This window comes from Falco rusticolus, chromosome 4 (genome assembly GCF_015220075.1).
Source record: "Falco rusticolus isolate bFalRus1 chromosome 4, bFalRus1.pri, whole genome shotgun sequence".
Lineage (NCBI taxonomy): Eukaryota > Metazoa > Chordata > Aves > Falconiformes > Falconidae > Falco > Falco rusticolus.
The window spans coordinates 59814692-59833905 of record NC_051190.1 but is presented as its reverse complement, the minus strand read 5'-3'; the positions used below and the strand labels follow the sequence as shown (position 1 = coordinate 59833905).

Sequence of the window (19214 nt, the reverse complement as noted above, 5' to 3'; positions counted from 1 at the left end):
GAGGGCATAATTGAACTATTGCCCAAAGGCAATTACTGATTGAAATTGATTCATTCTACAAACAAATTTGACCAATAGGTTATTTGTCACGTTACGGCAGTTTTGGGCGATACTGCTGCAGTTGTGAAGGAGACATAACCATCTAGCATGAATAGTTAATACAGTTTGTTGCCCTGTAGAGTTGCTTGTTGAGTTACCCAAAGAAATCTCACCGGGGAGCTGAGCAGGGCACGCTACTTTGATGCTATAAAACCATTGTGTTACCTCTCCGCTTTTATGTATGAATCTGAGGAATTGTTAACAGCACCAAAAGCAGTTTGCTCTGAGCAACACAAATGTAATGGACTTAACATCAAAGTGATGCAAAATCCACTGAAAACAACAGAAAGGGCCTGGCTGAATCCAGAGGACTTTAAATCAAGGCCTACCAGGGTCAAGTCTGCTGTCCTAATGGGTTTTCTAAGGGGATCCTGTGGGAAATTGGAAGAAGGATTCCAGTTTCTTGAATCCAGGGATTAATGAGGCTTCAAGCTACTGCTTTTGTAAAACCATTGGTTTGGCTTCAGCTTCTTTCCCCTTCCAGCCCATGACACAACAGCACAGGAGCTCTGAGCTTCATGGTGGCACAAAGGACCCTTTGCACCCAAGAACCCTCCCTCCCTCTCCACCCCCCAACCACCCCCATCCCCCCCTTAGAAAGATGCTCCGGAAAGCCATTCAAGGTAAGAATGATTGATACTGCTACTGCGTGTCCAGGAAGAAGCTCCACTAAAGAGTTCCTTACACGATCACCTGTCAGAGGATGGCGGGGTTTAGATGCAAATCTTTCTGCAGTTATCCAGTGCTTCCTTGCTTGGAGGTTAAGCTGCTGAATTGGGCATTTTGTGACATTATTTCTGAAACCAGTCTGGAAACTGAACACAATATGGAGTGCCGCAGCCCGCTCCTCGTTCTGGCTTCACACTGATTTCACAACCATAATCGGTGACTCAGCTTCAATGGGTTTCTACACAAAATTCAAGGCTTCAATTTTGGCGTAGAAAGTCCCACGTGGCTTGAGATAGTGACTTCCTGAGCTGTCACACAATCCAGTTGGAGATGTGATCAATGAAAGATGTCCTTCTGAGGTTTTCTGATTTTTATATAAGCAACTTCATTACTTGACTGTGCGGAGGACTGGGCCCTTCTCCATTCACCAGGACGTATTAGCTGATGGAGCATCCCACACACGATTTCCTGAGCTTTCATATCTGTGTCTTTCCTTGGAAAGGACAGGGTTTTGTTAAGCTTTCAGGAACACTTCAGAGCCCTTTTTTCTGCTATCAAGGTGTTTTAGAGAGAAAGGACATAAATGAGCAATGTGATAGATATGGGGAGCTCTTATTTTGGTTGGGCAACAGATGAGGCATATGGGTAATTTATTGCACTATAATTGCGTTATGTGATATCGATGCTGCAGTATTAATGACTGCAAAGTGCCCAGATTGATTCAGATGGCCATTTACTGTCATTATTACAAATCTAAATAAATAAATAAGAGCAACTGAATTGATGTATCTAAGAAGTGTTTCAAAGTCACCCGGTGACATATATGTAGGCGCTTGTGAACAGAGAGTGACTCAAACAGTATCAGCAACATTTTTTATTGGGGTCAGAAAGAAATAGAACAATTAAGTCATTTTCAGTCATATACAATATATTAGGAACTGTTTTAACAAGCACATTGCTGAACTGACTGGCATGAACAAAGCATTTTAAAAGCCAGGGTGTAAATATGCCAGGAAAAAAGAAAGAAAACATGTAAACTATGCTCAAAATAGTCTGCAAATGTAAGGAAACAAGAAAAACTAAAGACAATCATGCACATACCTCTCCTGCTACCATGGCCCAGTGAATACAGTGGTTACCATGGCTGGATCTGGCTATGAGGTGGACTTTAGAGGGCAAGCTTTGTTTCTGATCTCTGCCCAAACAGAGAGCCTTGATCCAGTCTGTTGGTTTGTGTACTTTGGGCAAGCCAACCTCACATTGCAAGAGCCAGCAAGTTAAGTTTGAATTTATCTCATGCCTTCAGGTTTCTCTTAGCATCCCCTGTCTGGCCATCATATCATACAGACCGAGAGAAGTATTATCACTCAATATTCCAAAATATGACTCTTCACTTTTTCCCTAAAATGCAACAAAAGTGCAAGTCAGACAGCTAGCATTACTTGCGCTTCACAATGTTATTTATGTATCTCACTCTTTTTTTTTTTCTTGAACAGAAAATAGTACCTTAAAACATAGTTATTGCTAAAAGGCAGTGCTTCCATTAACCATTTGTGGAGTATATTAATATATATCAAACATAGGCTCTTTTTTATGTTAAACACTTGTATTAACTTGAGTAATCATTGGTACTGAAAGCAATGAGAGCAAGTCTGTTAAAATAGGTAGCTTCTTCATACTCAGAGGTACATTTGAGAATAAGTGGGACCCCAAGACAGCCAAGTAAGAATCTGCTAATATTGATCTGCGTGGGAAAAAAAATCTATTTTGGCTCTTCATACACCCACAACCTCTAACGATCATTGACTCAGTCGCCCAGATAAATTCTTTAGATAAACAACCAAAACCCAAATTAACATACTAACCATTAATAATCCAGTTAACAATTTTTATAACAACAACGAGAAAAAGAAAAAGATATTATTTCTTTTGATGGTTTATTCTTAGTGATGTTTATGTGATGCAAACATTGGATCTAAGTCGCCTGCCAACGACCAGGAAAGCAAGTCAACATTACAACCAGGACTAAACACTGGATATTCTCATACTCATGGCTGGTGCTTAAGCAGCTGCAATTCAAGATCTCTTTATTTTATGGGTCATCAGAAACCTAAGAAATATGTGCCATGGTTACTTCTCACCTCCAGGCACTCGGGTAAGCTCACAGACACACACAGAGACACACACAGCACAATTCAGCGTACAGAGGGACAAGAAAATAACTTTCAGATACTTGGTTATACAATTGCCTGTTATTAAAAAAAATCACAAATTTTCCAAACTTGCCCATTTGGTATGTTGCTTATGGGTTTTTTTAAGCTTAACATTCACTTTCAAACTTCCACTCCTGGGGACTGCAGAAAGCTGTGTAAGCTGTGAGGAAGATGCTCGGAGGTTACTCCCGACGTGGAGCTCCCCTAGCGGCTGCTTCCTCCCGCCTTCCCGCGGGGAAAGAGCCACCTCGGCGGGCACTTGCTCCACTCGTGGCCAGGAGGAGGTGGCTGAAAAGGGATGCAGATCACAGTCCAGGAAGGGGGAAAAAAATTATAATCTTTCCTACCTTGGGCTTTTGGTATGGGCAAATGCTGCATTGTTCAAGGAGAAGTGAAAGGACTTAAAAGTGAAATCAAAGGGTTTCTCTATAGATTTATTATCAGATACTATATATTGCCCTGCTGAGCATATAGGGAAACCCGTGGGAAACACTGCTTTAAAGTTTGGGTTAAGAGCAAATATATACACAAAACATAGATAACAATGGCTTATGAATTATGCTGCCTACGTATATTTTTGCATATACGATGGAAGGCTCTATTGACCATATTCAAGCCAATGATTAGCATTAATCCACAAGCAGATGGATATGAAAACTGCAAAATCAATGCATGTAGGCACAGTTATTCTGGAAAGCAACCATTTTCTGCCTCTTCATATGCACAGATATTTTTTTCCCGTAGCAGAAATGCTTGTAAGACCACTGCCAGACTAAGGGCATATCGAAGCAGATACCAGGCTTCAGCTGCCTGACTCCCTGAATTTTTCTGTCAAACTAAAATGGGTGGAAAAGCTTAATTTTTCTTGTTGGTGCCAGGGTTTGGGGTTTTTTTTGGAAGGACATTCCAAGGAACAAGGCTTGTCCTGCTCATCACTGTAAAGGTGTAGTTGCCAGCTAGCCAGTAATTCTGAACTGAAATTTCTAAGTTCATTTTTAAGATAGGTATTGCAATACCACCAAGATAGACAACAAGGGCTGTGTAAGGATTCCTTTAAATAAAATAGTTTAACATTGCCATGAAGGAGGGTGGCGTATATAAAAGAAATAAACAAAGCTTCAGACAAAACGCCTGCCTGAGTCTCCTTCCATTTACACCAGTTTTACTCTAGCTTAACCTCTGTTTTCACTGAAGTTATTCATGATCTACTTCTCTGTCAGTGATCGCTGTGGTCCCAGATTTCTTGGGAAACACCACAGGTGCAAAGAGGCTACAAGAATGAAGCTTTAACACTCTGAAAATGGATAATTTATTACAAAATCATATATTAAGCATGAGTACAAATGGGGGCTGTTAAGGGGGACAAGTAATTAGGATGCAGTTAAAAGTTACACAAACATTTACTTCTCCGGTTTTCTGAGAGAAACATCCTGTATTTGGGGATTCATCAACCAAAATATATCAGCACAAGAAAACTCGGGGAACTTAACATGGCCAACGAGCAACCTCACCTGTTCAATCTGAACCCTTCCCTGGCTTTATGCAGAACAAACAGATGGCAGCAAGTCCAGATTTTAAAGAAAAAAAATGAAGACAAATAATAACTGAGATTCTTAAACAGCTTGTCCTGGGCCCGGGTGCACCCACTGCTGCTCCTCCTCAGCCTGGCCCCGTGGGCATGCCCCAGGCCAGTGTGGCCCCATGGCCTCATGCCTGGCCCTGCAAGGTGACGGAAGCCTTGGAGCTGCCCCCAGGTTTGACAGAGCCACTGGAAGAGCCCCTACACCAGCGAGGAAAGCCGGGCCGTGGGGCTGTGGTGGGTGCTTGCACAAGAACAAGAAAAAAAGGACTCTGTGGGTTCGGTAGTAGATGATTCTGAGATTGTGGTGCTTGTTGCACCCAGGAGGCCCAGGGGTCCAGATGACCCAAGAAGGTCTCCACCACCCCACCAGAGCTTTGGGGCCCAACAGGGAGCCTGATGGCAGCTCCAAGAGGGACCTGGCTGTGCAGACAGGGGTGGTGGAACAAGTGAGCCTGCACTCAGGGGCCTTCCCCAGCACCCTCACCCTGGGTAGCCTTGATGGGATCCTGGGGGTCACTCCTCAGGGGGGGGCAGCAGGAGTTTGGTTTGTGATGGCATAGGCAGAGGGGTGCAAAGCATCTTGTTTCCCCCACAGAAGACTGGGACAGCCCCAGCCTCCCTCCCCAGGGAGCAAAACAATGGCCTGCAAGTTTGGGGGACAATAGGACGCAACATTGATGTTTATAATCCACAGCCAAGGGATTCATCCCTCTAAAGAAGGCATCGGTGCCCGGCCAGGAGCTGTAGGCGTTGCTTGATTTGGGGGTTTTGCTGTTGTTCGAAGGGGAGAGCAGGCAGGGCCGGCGGTGTGTCGGGCACTGATGCTGCAGCAGCGCTGGGCTAGGGCTGCGGGTGCACACGGCCGGCGGGGACAGGGATAGGGACAGGGATAGGGACAGGGACAGGGACAGGGCACCCGTCGGAGGGAAAAGGAAAAGTGCTGCGGTGCCTTTTCCTTCTGGTGGGGGATTGCGGGCCGGGGGGGCGGGGAGGTGAGGCGCGGGGGGGGGGGGGGTGGGGTCGTATTTTTTCCCAGACGCTGTGGTATTTAAAGAGGAAAGGGAAAAAAAAAAAAAAAAAAGAAAAGAAAAAAGAAAAAAGCTTAACGTGGGTAGGAGAGGCAGGGCGCATCCCGGAGGCCCGGGGAGCGGCGGGGCGGGAGGGAGCGGCGGCCCGGCCCCCCCCCCGGCTGCTCCCGGCTCCCCCCGGCTCCCCCCTTTTCCCCCCGGCTCCCCCCTCTCCCCCCGGCTCCCCCCGCTGCTCCCGGCTCCCCCCGCCCGGCTCCCGGCGGGGCCGCGGCCAGCCCCAGCCTGCGCTGAAACTGAGCAGACCCTCCCCGCACCCCCCAGCTCTGCTTTCTTTCACATCTAATTTGATAGGAGGGTGATTTCAAGCTTCCCACAGTTACAACTTTTCTTGATTTCTCCCTTTGCCCCCTCCCTCCCCGAGCATTTATTACTTGCATTTAATTAATTCCTTCTTTGCGTTTCCTTTCCTGTTAATCTTTGGGTGACTGCTTTGTACATATGGCAATCTGATAATGAGGGAGTTTATCCTTATTCTCCATACTTCTTCATGGCGATGTCCACCCGTCTAGTGCCTGGGATATCGATCATCTTTCCTTGGGGAGGGGGACAAGGTAAGAGGGGTGATAAAAGATTTGCAGTATCCCACACCATTAAGAATAGCTTTTATTCCTTGGCACTGTTTAATCAACTGTTATATCAAGTCATGCTGTTTAAGCAACCACATCAAAAGAACATACCCTCTTTTGTATAAATTATATATTCCTTGTATCTGTCTTCTCACATGCACGCAGACGGGGAGATAAAACTTAAGTTTGTTTTTTAATAGCATGAAGCAGGTATTTAGCTGTTATACAACTTGTTTCTGCAACTAAGTTGGTTGATAAAAACCTAGAAGCCAAGTTGCTGACTTTCTAACTTTTTATCCATTCTCAAGTCAAAACTCCTAAATGTAAAGCTAGGAAAGAGAAATCAATGATTCACCGAAACTCTACGAAGAAACAGAAATAGCAGAAGAAAAGTATAGGTTAAAAAAGAGGGAAGAGCACCAGTTAGAGTCGGCGTGGGAGCTTCTGATCCCTGTTTTCAGCTATTTTCTAAAGTCTACCTAAAAAGGCTACTTTGTCCCTTGAAAAGTCCTGTCCTGCTTGTTACAGTTTACGGATATACAACTGTTTTACCACTTAAGAACTAATTTTAAAGTCCATTTTCACATGGTTTAAGTTGATTACGACTCAGCTCGATGTCACAGACCGGAAAACTCCCATATAATTGCTCGCCCCAAAGAGCGTTTATATATATATATATATATATATATGTATATAAACACCCCAAAAAAACCCAAGAACCAAAACCAACAACCTTAAATAAAGTTGATTTTTTCCTGTTTTTCTGAGAGAGTGGACTTTGAATTGCTTCAGCATATAGTCCTGACATTTTTAAGAACTCCTAAAAAACTCCTCAAAGTTTCTAGATCCTGGGACAAACTGTATTCCCTCAGGAGCAAAAGTAACCGGGCTGTTCAGAGGCAGAGAAGTGTTTGTTCATAGGGGATTCTGCTTTTCTGTCTAACCTGCTCTATCAGCCCCATCTCTGCAATTTTGCTCGTCTCTCAACACCTTTGTCTGATTAGTAGCTTTTGGAGATCGGGATAAAGACATCACTTGCCACGCTGCATGAGATAACAATTAATTTAACATTAAACTTATCCTCTTTCCATTCACTTTGCTTGGATCGATCTCTGTTAATTGTGTTTGCGGATGCTTTCAACACTATGCTTTTCTTAAAAACTTAATGACACCCCGCAAGGAGGTGTAAGAGTCTAAAACGCTCCTCTTCGGCCAAGGCAACAAAGAATACAGCCCCAGCGTGCTCAGGGGACCACCTATTTTTAAACAGTTGACTTTTCATGCACTTCTGAAGATATCACGTTATTTTCAGCTGGGTGATAGTCCTGGGTTTATTAAAAAAAAAAAAAAAAAGTGCCATTGCAATTGTGTGGTACACAAGTCGTACACGCTAATTTCATATACCTGCCGCCTCGCATCAGAGTGACTTGTTTCTGCTTTCAAAGTAGTCATTTATCAGCTAAAAGGGGAGCGTGTTTAAAAATGTATGCCTTCAGGAGGGAGAGCAATCCCCCTTTTCAGGGGGCAGAAACCTATTACAAAACCACTTAGGTGGGTGCGCTCCTAAATGGCATTATTCGCCCCCCACCCCCCATCCCCTCCCGGGCGTTAATATTTCCCCACTACATTTCTATTTGCACGGCTCCCCGATAATTCGGCATTTTATTTAACCGCAACTGCCCTTAGAAACTTGACTTGCACCGAGGCAGCCTGCTGATCTTATTTATTTTTTTTCCCTCTTTCACAGAGGCATCTGTTCCTCTTGCTGACAAATGTACCATTCTGCCAAGAAAGTTTTTGAAAAAAAAAATAAAAAAAAAAAAATCAGCGTGTAATTGATGTTATCCCAAGAAAGCGTGATCTCCACCCCTCTCAGCTCCAAGCCCTTCAGGTAAAAGGAGAAAAAAAAATCTTTCAAGAATTTGTTGCCTTTTTGAGGGTTAAAACATCAGAAGACAAGCTTGTCTCGCCTTGGCCAATCAGCTTGCGGCCCTGGCAGCTATAATATAGAACTAAAGGCAGACTCCTCTCACAAGCGTCTTGCTTTGCTACCATTAAAATCAGACCCTTTTTTTGTCTCTCGATTGCTGTCTCCCGACCAAACTCCGATGTGTTCCGTTATCAGCGACCTAAAGCCTGCCATTCCAGCACCTGTCTTGCTAGGGATCGGTGGATAGTATACGATTCAGAAAGCAGACAAGGACATAGGAGGAGAGAGAGCTCTAGAGACAGCCAGGGATAGGCACAGAGAGCTTTGAAGTAATTGGATTCAATGGACGAAATGCTGCTGTTGACAAGAATTCTTTTGGTGGGCTTCATCTGCGCTCTTTTAGTCTCCTCTGGGCTGACTTGTGGACCAGGCAGGGGCATTGGAAAAAGGAGACACCCCAAAAAGCTGACCCCTTTAGCCTATAAGCAGTTTATTCCCAATGTGGCAGAGAAGACCCTAGGGGCCAGTGGAAGATATGAAGGGAAGATCACAAGAAACTCCGAGAGATTTAAAGAACTAACCCCAAATTACAACCCTGACATTATTTTTAAGGATGAAGAGAACACGGGAGCTGACAGACTGATGACTCAGGTAGAGCCACAGAGATACCTGTATTTGTGTTTGTTAACCTCTCTGAGCAATCCTAAAGGACGCATCTGTCTTAGTATTTTTGAAAGCCCCCCCCCCCTTTCCTTCTCCCCCTCCTCCCCCCGCCCCTCCAAACTCGGCTAGTTTCCCCCATTGAATGTAAATACCATCTATCCAGACAAGTTAGCAGGGGCTGGAGCTGGAACTATCTAGATATTTGGTGGGGGAATCTGTGTGATACTTACAGTCATTACCGTGCCATGGCGTTCCCTTAACTTGCTTAGAGATTGCTGTTTGCATTTGTCCCCAAGGATGCACTTTGATCAAACGAATTGCATACAGCTCAGAGGACCCCAAGTGTATAGTGACCGCCAGGCCACTCACTCATTATTACAAACGTAGTCCTCGGTTGCTACGCCTGGTGACTCGGGTTTTTATATATATTTTATTTTATTTCTTTTTTTTTTTTTTTGCTTCATTTCATTTTAGCCTTCATTATTATTATTATTATTATTATTATTTATCCCTAGCGAGCATATTCTAAATTTAGTAGGCATGCAGTCGTGCACTCACAAAAGGCAGCTGAAGCCTGATCGACCATTCCTCTCCTGATTCCGTATTATATAGCTCGTATTGCAATACCATCATTTGCAATTGTGCCCATCAGAGCGTAAATATATTGATATTTCTTTAAGGATGCTCGCCGCCAGTGCTCTGGTACTTCCATAGGGGAGGGACTTGCAACTTATCGGCATTGCATCACCTTCTGTTTTAGAAAATCTGATGGCACAAGGTTTACAACTGGGTAAATATTGGATCTCGGGTGGAATCAGATTGCGGAACCATTTTATGCAGAGAAAGAGAGAGAGAGAGAGAGAGAGAGAGAGAGAGAACCTCTCCGAGAGTCACCTCATAATTATTATTCATGCTCAACAGAGAGCTCGGTGAAGTCAATTGCTCTGCCAATCCCGGAGTTTCTGAAACTACATGCAATCTAGACACTGGAAATGGGTTTCCTCCAAATATAGGTCAACAGCTCTTTTTTAATATTAATACATTTAAGCCCCACCTTCAGTGCTAGAACAGGACTCGCCTGGAAGGACTAGGCGGGGAGTGGACGCGGGGAAGGGGGGTGGGGGGTGGAATTTCCCAAACTCTCCCCGTTCCTCGGCCTGATTTTCCGCACGTTTGCCGGGTCTCCCGGGGCGAGGGACCGGCGGCCGCCACCATCTCCTCCCGACCACCTTAAATCGCACCGTACCTCGGAGCGCGGCGGCGCGCGCTGCCCGGCTCCGCCGCGCGCTGCCCGCCGCTGCCCCGCACAGGGGTGCGGAGCGGTGCCGGGCCCCTCTGCGCACCCGCGGCCCTCCGCCCTCGCTGCCGCCGGTGCGGGGCTGCGGCGAGCCAGCCGCATCTCTCGCATTTTCAGCTCCACTTACTCCCCTCGCGTATCGATCGCGGCGGCTCGGGTTTCGCCCTTCCCTCCGCAGCCCGGCGGCGGCGGCGGCTCCGCGGGAGACGGGCTCCCGCCGGGGCTCGGCGCATCGCTCCCTGCGCGGCTGCGCCGGTGCGTGTGCGCGGCGGAGCGGGGCGAGGGGGGGAGCTGGGAGACGGCCGGGAGAGGTGGGCTGCGGTCGGGGCTGGCGTGCGGGCTGACCCCGGCCCCGCGGCTCTCCCGGGGCACGGCGCGCCGGCTACGCGGCTGGCCGCTCCCGCTGCATTAACTGGCAGCGTCTGAACTCCTGACCTTCTGTCAACTTCCCTCAGACGAACGAAACGAAAGCAAATACTTTTTTCCGTCCGTCGTCCCCCCCCTTCAGTGCTTATTCCCGTGCCGTGGACACAAAGGGGGGAGGTGGGCTGAGGGCGGCGGGGACCCGGAGGCCGCAACGCCGGGGACCCGGCGACGAAGAGGGGACCGAGGTGGGGGACCGAGCCGGGCGCCGGCAGCCCTGGGCGAGGCGGGGGGGTGGGGGGGGTGGAGGGGCCGCTCTTGCCCACCCGCCCCCGGGCACGGCCGGGGCCGCAGCACCCGGAGGTGCCGTCCTGCCGCCGGCCTCTCCGCCCCGCTTCTCCCTCCTTCCCTCTCCCCCTCGGCCGGCACCCGCCCGGTAAATCCCAGCCTGTAACCGCCTGCTTCGCGAGCCTTTCAACCATGGAGAGATCTTTCCTGAACAGAATCGCTCAACTTGCAGGCTAGTTGCCGAATGCATTAGCCGCTAGTTAATATTAACTCCGGGGTGGGGGGTGGGGGGGGTGGAGGGGAACGCAAACAGTGGTAGGTAAGTCAGGTTCTCAACTTTGCAGGTGACAACAGCAGTTTGCTGAAGGCTCCCCCCTTTCTTCCCCCCCTCCTCCCCACCGCAGCCATTGGCTGGATTCGGGGCAGAGATAAGGAGGCCAGGTCAGTATGATAAAGCTGGAATTTGTATGAAATAAATTAGCGATCTCGCGTAATGCAGGCACACAACCGGTGCGTGATGTGAGGAATTTAGAGATCAACTTGGCATTTAGGAAGCCCACCAGGTTGTTTACACTGACAGGTACCTGTTAAGTGTTTCCTTCAAGCAATTCATTTGTGAAGAGATTAGGAGCTGGCAGGAGAGGGCTTGTTGAACAACTTTGCCTCCACACAAAGCGTTAGTGGAGGCAGCCCTGCTGAGTTTCACGGTGGCTGAACAGAATTGGGCTTGATTTGTGGCACACGACCCAATGAATTAATAAATAGTCTGGGCTTCACGGCTTTTGACTCTGACAATCCAGCTCAGGCAGTATAAAAGGGAGGAAAGTCCTTCAGGAGGTCGTTTCTTCTTCTTTATTTCGCCTGAAGCCGGGAGCTGAGGCTGGCAGGGCCAGAGCAGCGAGAGCACCTCGGCGCTGCCCGCACCCTGCCCGCCCCTCCACGATGCGCGGGATGCGCGGGAGGCAGCGGGCGGGCAGAGCATCGCCGTGTCGCCCAGGGCTCTCCCCTTATCAGTAGCTGAGACGTTTGATCCTTCGCTCCCTTCCCCCTGTCAGTCCGTGGAGGAGCGTATCCATCCTCTCAGGTGTGCGAGGGAGAGGGAAGCAAAACAAAACAAATCAAACTCAACTTCCTTGTGCTGCTGCGCTTTGCTGCCGGGAAGGGTGCCGAAACCCAGACAGCCGGCTCTTTCTATAAAACTACAGGCCAGAGAGTCCAAAGTGAGCTCCCGATTGCCTCTTATATCTCTCGGAGACCTGTGTATTGCTGGAATTGCTTTTTATGGCTTTTGATAGACACACGGAAACTTTCTTGTTGTGCAACCTCGTCACGTCCCGAAAAGTAGCGTCGTCGGGGTAATGGGGGGGCTTAGCCTTTCGGGGAGCTGTGAAGGGGGCTTTTGAGGTCTGTTACTGGGCGTGCTGGGAGCACGCTGGGGACAATGGTCCTGCTGAAGGCCAAGCATCCCAGTCAGGCCAGCAAAAGTGAGGGAAGAGCAGTTTACCGCATCCTGCCGTGGCTTTAACCCGCATCGATGTTTGCACCAAGCGAGCCACATCGTGTATATCCACGAGTTATTTTCCACTCCAAAAAATGTGGGTGTGGGGGGGAAGTTGGCGACGTGTGTTTTTCTAACTCTGTACCTTTAGTCAAGCGCTTTTCAATGCTGTCGGTGCTGATTTCCGATTTCTGGGGGGCTGCGAGTCCTCTTCCCCTACCTCCGGCGTGTCTATTCCCTCCTCCCCCTTGGCTAAAATAGGAATCATCTCTCCCCCGAAACTTTCAGGGTTTCACGCCGAGCTCACGTCCTCCTCGCTGCAGCCCCCCTTCCCCTCCATCCCCCTCCCCTCCCCACCCCCCCACCCCACCCCCACCCCTCCGCTCGGGCCGGTGCTGCAGGGCCCGCTCCGGTCCCGGGCAAGGCCGGTGGCTCCGGGGGGGTGATGGCCAACCCCGTAGTGCTTCTGCACGGAGTTGCAAACGTTTCACTCCACACAAAGGGTCTCCTAGCTTGCATAGCATCCCTGCTTCGCTTAACTTCGCTCCTTGGCCCTCCCTTGCTTTTCATCTTCCCACTAAGAGCTATATTATTGTATGGATTTGCTCGGCTTTGTAGGCGAGCGCCGATGTATGTTTGAAGCGGAGTGAATGCTCCCAGCCCATGCTGCTTTGAGGGCTCTAATGAGTGATGGGCGAAGGGAGAGAAAAAAAACCCCACCCCTCCCTCCAGCACATAAAGGCTGTTAACATGTATTGAGACCCCTTTCAACACAGAATTAAGCTGAAAAGACCCGGAGAGACATTCCGGGGGGGAATCCGTGACTCCGAGATACATGGCGAGTGTTTGTTCTCGGCAGAAACTTTGCTCTCGGGAAGGGGACAGGGCACTTAGCGGCAGGAATTTGCTCCGTGCAGGTGGCTTTGAACCGACGCCCTCACAGCCAAGCGCCGGGGGTGCGGCGGGGGGGTCCCCCTGTCCCTGCAGCAGGTGTCGGGGGAGGGGGCGGCTCCGTCCCGGTGGGTCTTCGTAGTGCTTCACCCCTTCTTCCTCCCGTGGCCCCAGGTTTCACTCCCCTCCTCCTCCTCACCTGCCTCCCCGTCCCTCCCTGGCAGCGGGGGCGAAGACGCTCGGCCCATCCCGCGGCGCCTTTGGGGGGGAGGGGGGGCGGGATGCGGCCCATTTGCAGGGGAGGGAGGGCAGGATGAGGCCCTGGGGGGGTGGGGGGTGGGAATGTAGGTGGTGAAGGGGGGGTTGCCCCTGGCTGCAGCACCCCCCGCAATGCGCCCTTCCCCGTGTGCCCGTGTCCCCGCAGCGCTGCAAGGACAAGCTGAACGCCCTGGCGATCTCGGTGATGAACCAGTGGCCCGGGGTGAAACTGCGCGTGACCGAGGGCTGGGACGAGGATGGCCACCACTCCGAGGAGTCCCTGCACTACGAGGGCCGCGCCGTGGACATCACCACTTCGGACCGGGACCGCAGCAAGTACGGCATGCTGGCCCGCCTGGCCGTCGAGGCTGGGTTCGACTGGGTCTACTATGAGTCCAAGGCGCACATCCACTGCTCCGTCAAAGCAGGTAAGGCAGGCAGCCTGCCCAGGGACACGCCAGGGGGGACACCCCCGAGCCACGGCTCAGCCCCCCAGAGCCTCGTCCGGCCTGCCCGATGCCGCCCGGGCTCCCTCCTCCCCGTCCCCGCAGGGTCCCCATCAGCCCTGCCCGCCCCGTCTGGGCTCCTCCGAGGGTGCGGTGATCCCAGCGGCGCAGGGGCGGGGGAAAGGAAGGAGGGCGAGGGGGGCAAAAAGGGTGAGGAGGGGTTGCGGGGGCAAGCCCAGCCAGCTGCAGCACTTTGTGACAGCATTTTAATATGGGTGATCCTTGCCCAGCCTGTCCAGGAGCGCTGCGCCGCAGCCACACACCCTCGTCCTCCCCTCGTGGGACCCGATGCTTTCCCCATCCCAAAAGCACGCTCAACACAAGCACTGGGGGCCGGCCCCAGCCGCCCCGCTGGCTGCACGCCTTACTCGCGATCGCTAATCTCCGAGTGGGAGCCAGCCAGGAAAATAAATACGGAACGTGGTCCCCTGCCTTCTTCAGCGGTAGCCGCTCGGAAATTCCCAGATAGGGATACACATACATAATAATTTTTTCCCCTCCCCTCCCCTGTGCTTACAACGCCACACGCTGTCTCAACCCGGGAACAGCTCGCAAGAAATCCCCGACTCGCCGAGTGCATTTTCTTGACACTTGACACTTTTTGGGGGGAGCAAAACGGTTGGCAAGTGCCACCCCCCCCCACCACCCCGCCTCCTTCCACCCGGCTGCACGGCAGCTCCAGCGCTTTTGAATAGCATCCTCTAGCCCAGCAGCCCACTGGAAGTGTCAAGAAACACTTGGTTGCAAAAAAAAAATAGTGGGCTTTCTTTAAATATAGCCGTATGCTTCAAAACCAGCAGCCCCATGGCAGGGAAGTCAACCTGGCCTCGCCATGCAAGAGGGGTTCACCCCCCCCAGCTCCAGCCTGAAGCTGCCCAGGGGCTGAACCAGGATAGCATCTCTCCCGGCCCATGTGGGCTTTGTCCTGAGAGCCTGCTACCGCTTTTGTTCAGCAAGCCAGCTCTTTCTAGCCAAAAGGAGGCCCTGCAAAGCTGCCAGCCGTGCGGTGATATGAAACATCCCTTTCAATAGCGAAGATGGGCTTTACAGCGCGAGGTGTCTGATTGCGGCATGTGATGACCTTCGCCCAAGCGCACCCCCTAATCCACCCCCACGGGTATTTCATAGGAGAGGAGTAACCCCAAGCTGCTCATTGAGATTCGGCACACACAGACTGGGGGGCAATATTTAGAGGGTGTCAGGCAGGGTCGTGTGACTGTACCACGCGAGCTGCAAGGGAGCAGGCTTGAATTCCACCCGCTCAGCCTGATTTCAAACTATCCAAACTTCATTTCATGACAGAGCATCTTATGAGAAGATTAAACCCCATAATACCAGGCAGGAAGATTCTTTATCTACATCTCTGTTTGCAAAAAGTATGATCCCAGAGACTGGAATGCAAAGAAGAGTTCCAAGGCCTGAATTATTGTCACCAGGACAGAGGAGGGAGAGGCAGGGGTGGTAAAAGGGACATTGATAATGCGCTGCAGCAAGTATTTAGAGCAAGCTTCTACATTTAAAATTCAAATACAGATCTTGAGTGCCTTGGAAAAGTGGCTCTGCTGTGCAAATATTGCTTGGAAGGTCCTGGGTTTTTTGGAGAGTATGTGTGTGAATTGGCACATAGGGTTTCTGCACCTGAACAAATAGGGAGGGGGAGAAAAGGGGGGGAAGAAGCTGGGAAAAAAATGGAAGTGTCCTCTCTTCCAAGAGTGTCTGCATTTATTACATGAATCAGAATGACAATGCTGATCCTTTATTGGATTTTAATTAGAGAACCCAAACAAGCACTGCTCAAAGAAGCAGATTTTCACACCTCTGCCAATTCACTGGTATGTTTGTAGAGCTGCTACACTACTAGATCTATTCATCAAGCCCTGAATATGCAAACAAAGCTCTAGCCAGACCTTTACCACCAGCTTGTAGGAAGGTGTAGTTTGCTAGCGGAGGGCTCCACATAAAGCACATAGCTTGTTTGTTGCCATGTCCTCCCTGAAGAGGCCTTGGAGATCTTGCTGCTTCATTTCTGAAGGAGAAGTGATAAAGTCATTAGCAAATCAATAACGGTCTAATTTTCGCCCTTCCTGTCCTTCCTGGGAAAGTCATTAGGAGACACTCCAAGGATTTATTTAAATCGTAAGAGCTTCAGTACCAGCCACAGAGGCAAAATATAAAATCTGACTGCCTTTAGGAGATAAATCACCGGGACTCTCAACTGGTGTAGGGAGTAACTGGGAGAAACCAGGGGAAGGCAAGGGACAGCTGAGGAATGTCAACAGCTGTAGCAAAGACACTTGCTACTGTGACGTACTGTGGGCTACTACCCAATATATAGAAACCCAGAGATTTTAGGAACACCGCAGAGTCCCTCAGTTAAGTCAGAGACCAGCCTAGAAGAGGGCAGAGGTCCTCTCCCACCACCCTGCGTGTGGCTAGAGCCTCCAGAAAGGGATTTCAAGAGAGATTTAAAGTCCCATCGCTTTTTCTGCCTCCTTTAAACCTACAATTTTTCTTCTTGGTAGCATTGGAAAGCAGCAGCGGTTGGCAACAGCATTTAGTATCTAAACTCTGAGTAACTCCAAGAGCTGGAGAAGGTGAAGGAGAGATATGCTTGGGTCTGGCACAGGCGTGGGGCTGCCTGGGGACCACATGCCCTGGGACTGGGAACAGGATCCTCCTTCCAGTGGGGTGGGAGAACTGAAGGAGACGTTTTTTGTTTGCAAAGAGAAGTGAACTGGAGTGGTGGGGATATCAGACAGGGGTATTATGAGGGGTGGCGTGTGCCCCAGCAGGTGCTGTGCCAAGCAGGAGGGCAGAGAAGGGTGGGGACAGCACGGGGTGATGGAGGGGGCTCGGGAAATCTGGGCTTTTGCTTTCCAATGGCATGATGGGCAAATTCATGTGCTCCTTGGGGCAAAGCCTCCTCCTGCTCTGTGCTGTTTGCTGCCCTAGATGGGCTCCTTGAGTAAAAGCTGAGTGGGGACCACTTGCCTAGAAGAGAAACCTTATGCCAGCAAGACCGCTTTAAAAGCCTGTGAGTTATTTGGCATGAAGTGCCAGTGCAGGGCAAACGGTAGCCAAGTAGGAAGCTCTTCCAGAAGAGATTCCTTCTGGTACAGCTTTCTCAGTGGAAATATTTTGGCCCGTTTCCTTGATAAGACAATCTACCCTTGTAACTCCTAACCCAGAGGGAGATGCACTGGCTCAAATCTGTTGGGAAGAGGACTCTCACTTGACCTGCTGAGTGCAAACAGGGAGTGTTTGTAGATGAGGATGGAAGAATTTTGGAGAGGAGTGAGGCTGCATCCTGCACCTGTGCCTCTGAAGGGAGTCGGGAGTAGCTGGGGAAGTGGCATGTCCCCTTGTGCCGCCATGTCCCAGCCTGGTGGGTGCCCCCTCTAACCCTGCTGTGCCTCTCTCCTTGCACAGAAAACTCGGTGGCGGCCAAATCGGGGGGCTGCTTCCCTGGCTCGGCCACGGTGCACCTGGAGCAAGGCGGCACCAAGCTGGTGAAGGACCTGAGCCCCGGGGACCGGGTGCTGGTGGCCGACGCAGAGGGCCGACTGCTCTACAGCGACTTCCTCGCTTTCCTCGACCGGGAGGATGGCTCCCACAAGCTCTTCTATGTCATCGAGACACGGCAGCCCCGAGCCCGGCTGCTGCTGACAGCTGCCCACCTCCTCTTCGTGGCCCCACAACACAACCAGTCGCAGGCGGGGACCCCCAGCAGCCGGGCGCTCTTCGCCAGCCGCGTACGGCCGGGCCAGCGGGTCTACGTGTTGGGCGAGGGCGGGCAGCAGCTCCTGCCAGCAGCCGTGCACAGCGTCTCACTGCGGGAGGAGGCTTCAGGGGCGTACGCCCCGCTCACTGCCCAGGGCACCATCCTCATCAACCGGGTGCTGGCCTCTTGCTACGCCGTCATCGAGGAGCACAGCTGGGCGCACTGGGCGTTCGCTCCCTTCCGCCTGCTCCAGGGGATGCTGGCCACCCTCTGCCCCTCTGGCGGGGGGGCCCCCATGGCTTCCCCCACCACCCCTGGCATCCACTGGTACTCTCGCCTCCTCTACCGCATTGGCAGCTGGGTGCTGGATAGTGACTCTCTGCACCCACTGGGCATGGTGGTGCCGTCCAGCTGAGAGCATCCTGCGCCACCCCAGCCCCCTGCCAGCCTCCAAGGGAGAGACAGAGACACAGAGAGAGAGAGAGAGAGAGAGGAGAGAGAGAGAGAGAGAGAGGAGAAAAAAAGGAAAAAAAAAAGGAAAAGAAAAACCTAAAAGAAAAAAAAGGAAAAAAAATACATATTTTTAAAAGAGAGCACGGATTAAGACTTAAAAATAATAATAATAAAATAATAATAATTAAGTAGGACAGTCCAAAGTAGACTTTAAGGGAAACAAAGACCCCGGGAAGTTCTGTTCTGTTTAGTTTATAAATATATATATATTTTTATTTGTTCTTTTGTTTTGTTTTGTTTGTTGGTTTTTTTTTTCCTCCTCTCCTGGATATTTATTTCTTTGGTATTTTGAATAGATGTTTTAAATGATATGAACCGGACCTTCAAGAGCCTTAAATAGTTTCTTTGATAATTTATTATCATGTGAACTGTACTCACAGGGGAAAAAAATTATTTCGTGAGGCCAAGCAAAACTGCGCAGAGTCTATTTTTCTACATGTCATGAGTGTCCTGACTTTCAGACAGCAAAATTCTGTACTTTCCCATCTCTCCATTACATTGCTCCTTCATTTCTGCAAGTCTAAAAACCAAGCAAACAAACAAACACACACAAAAAAGACAAACTTCATGGGGGTCCGTAAATTATATTTTTATACACAGAATTGTAAATTAGATTTTTTTGAGAGATCAATACTTAACTGAATCACATTTCGTTTTTTGAAATAGTGTAAAATATGAGAATATATTATTTTAATTTAAATAGTTTCAAATGTAACGTCATTTCCTGTATTGTTTTCCATGTTTGCTTTGTAAAAACACCATTTGGCCACGTTCATGGAAGTCAAGACTGTTACACAAACTTTATTTGCAAAAACCATAAGAAACTTTGTTATTTTTAACTTCAAAAAAAAGTTTATTAGAAAATAATATTTTTTAAAAAGCGCACATGGCGGCAATTCTGTGATGATGGAGACAGTAGTTTGTACAGAGGGGAGAAAAGGATGTTTTGCATTAATAAATTGAGAAATAACTGCTGTAAATTTACTAAAATGTATTTTTGAATATTTTGTAATAGTTTTAATAGTTTTATAGAAATAAAATGTGCCATGCACAGTCTGGTTAGTATATA

At 49.6% G+C, this 19214-nt stretch overlaps 1 protein-coding gene and 1 long non-coding RNA gene across 2 annotated transcripts; one reads left to right on the top strand and one right to left on the bottom strand.

Moving 5' to 3' along the window:
- Positions 1–6096: 6096 nt before the first annotated feature.
- LOC119147259 lies at positions 6097–9278 on the bottom strand. The gene is made up of 2 exons (XR_005103983.1): positions 9041–9278; positions 6097–6184 (listed from the first exon to the last, which is right to left on the bottom strand). It is a non-coding gene; the product is annotated as an uncharacterized LOC119147259 (long non-coding RNA).
- Positions 6178–18125, top strand: SHH (sonic hedgehog signaling molecule). Its single transcript, XM_037385975.1, has 3 exons — positions 6178–8798; positions 13572–13833; positions 17341–18125. Exons 1-3 carry the CDS (start codon positions 8490–8492, stop codon positions 18045–18047), a joined length of 1278 nt encoding a protein of 425 aa, XP_037241872.1. The 5' UTR covers positions 6178–8489; the 3' UTR covers positions 18048–18125.
- Positions 18126–19214: the final 1089 nt, after the last annotated feature.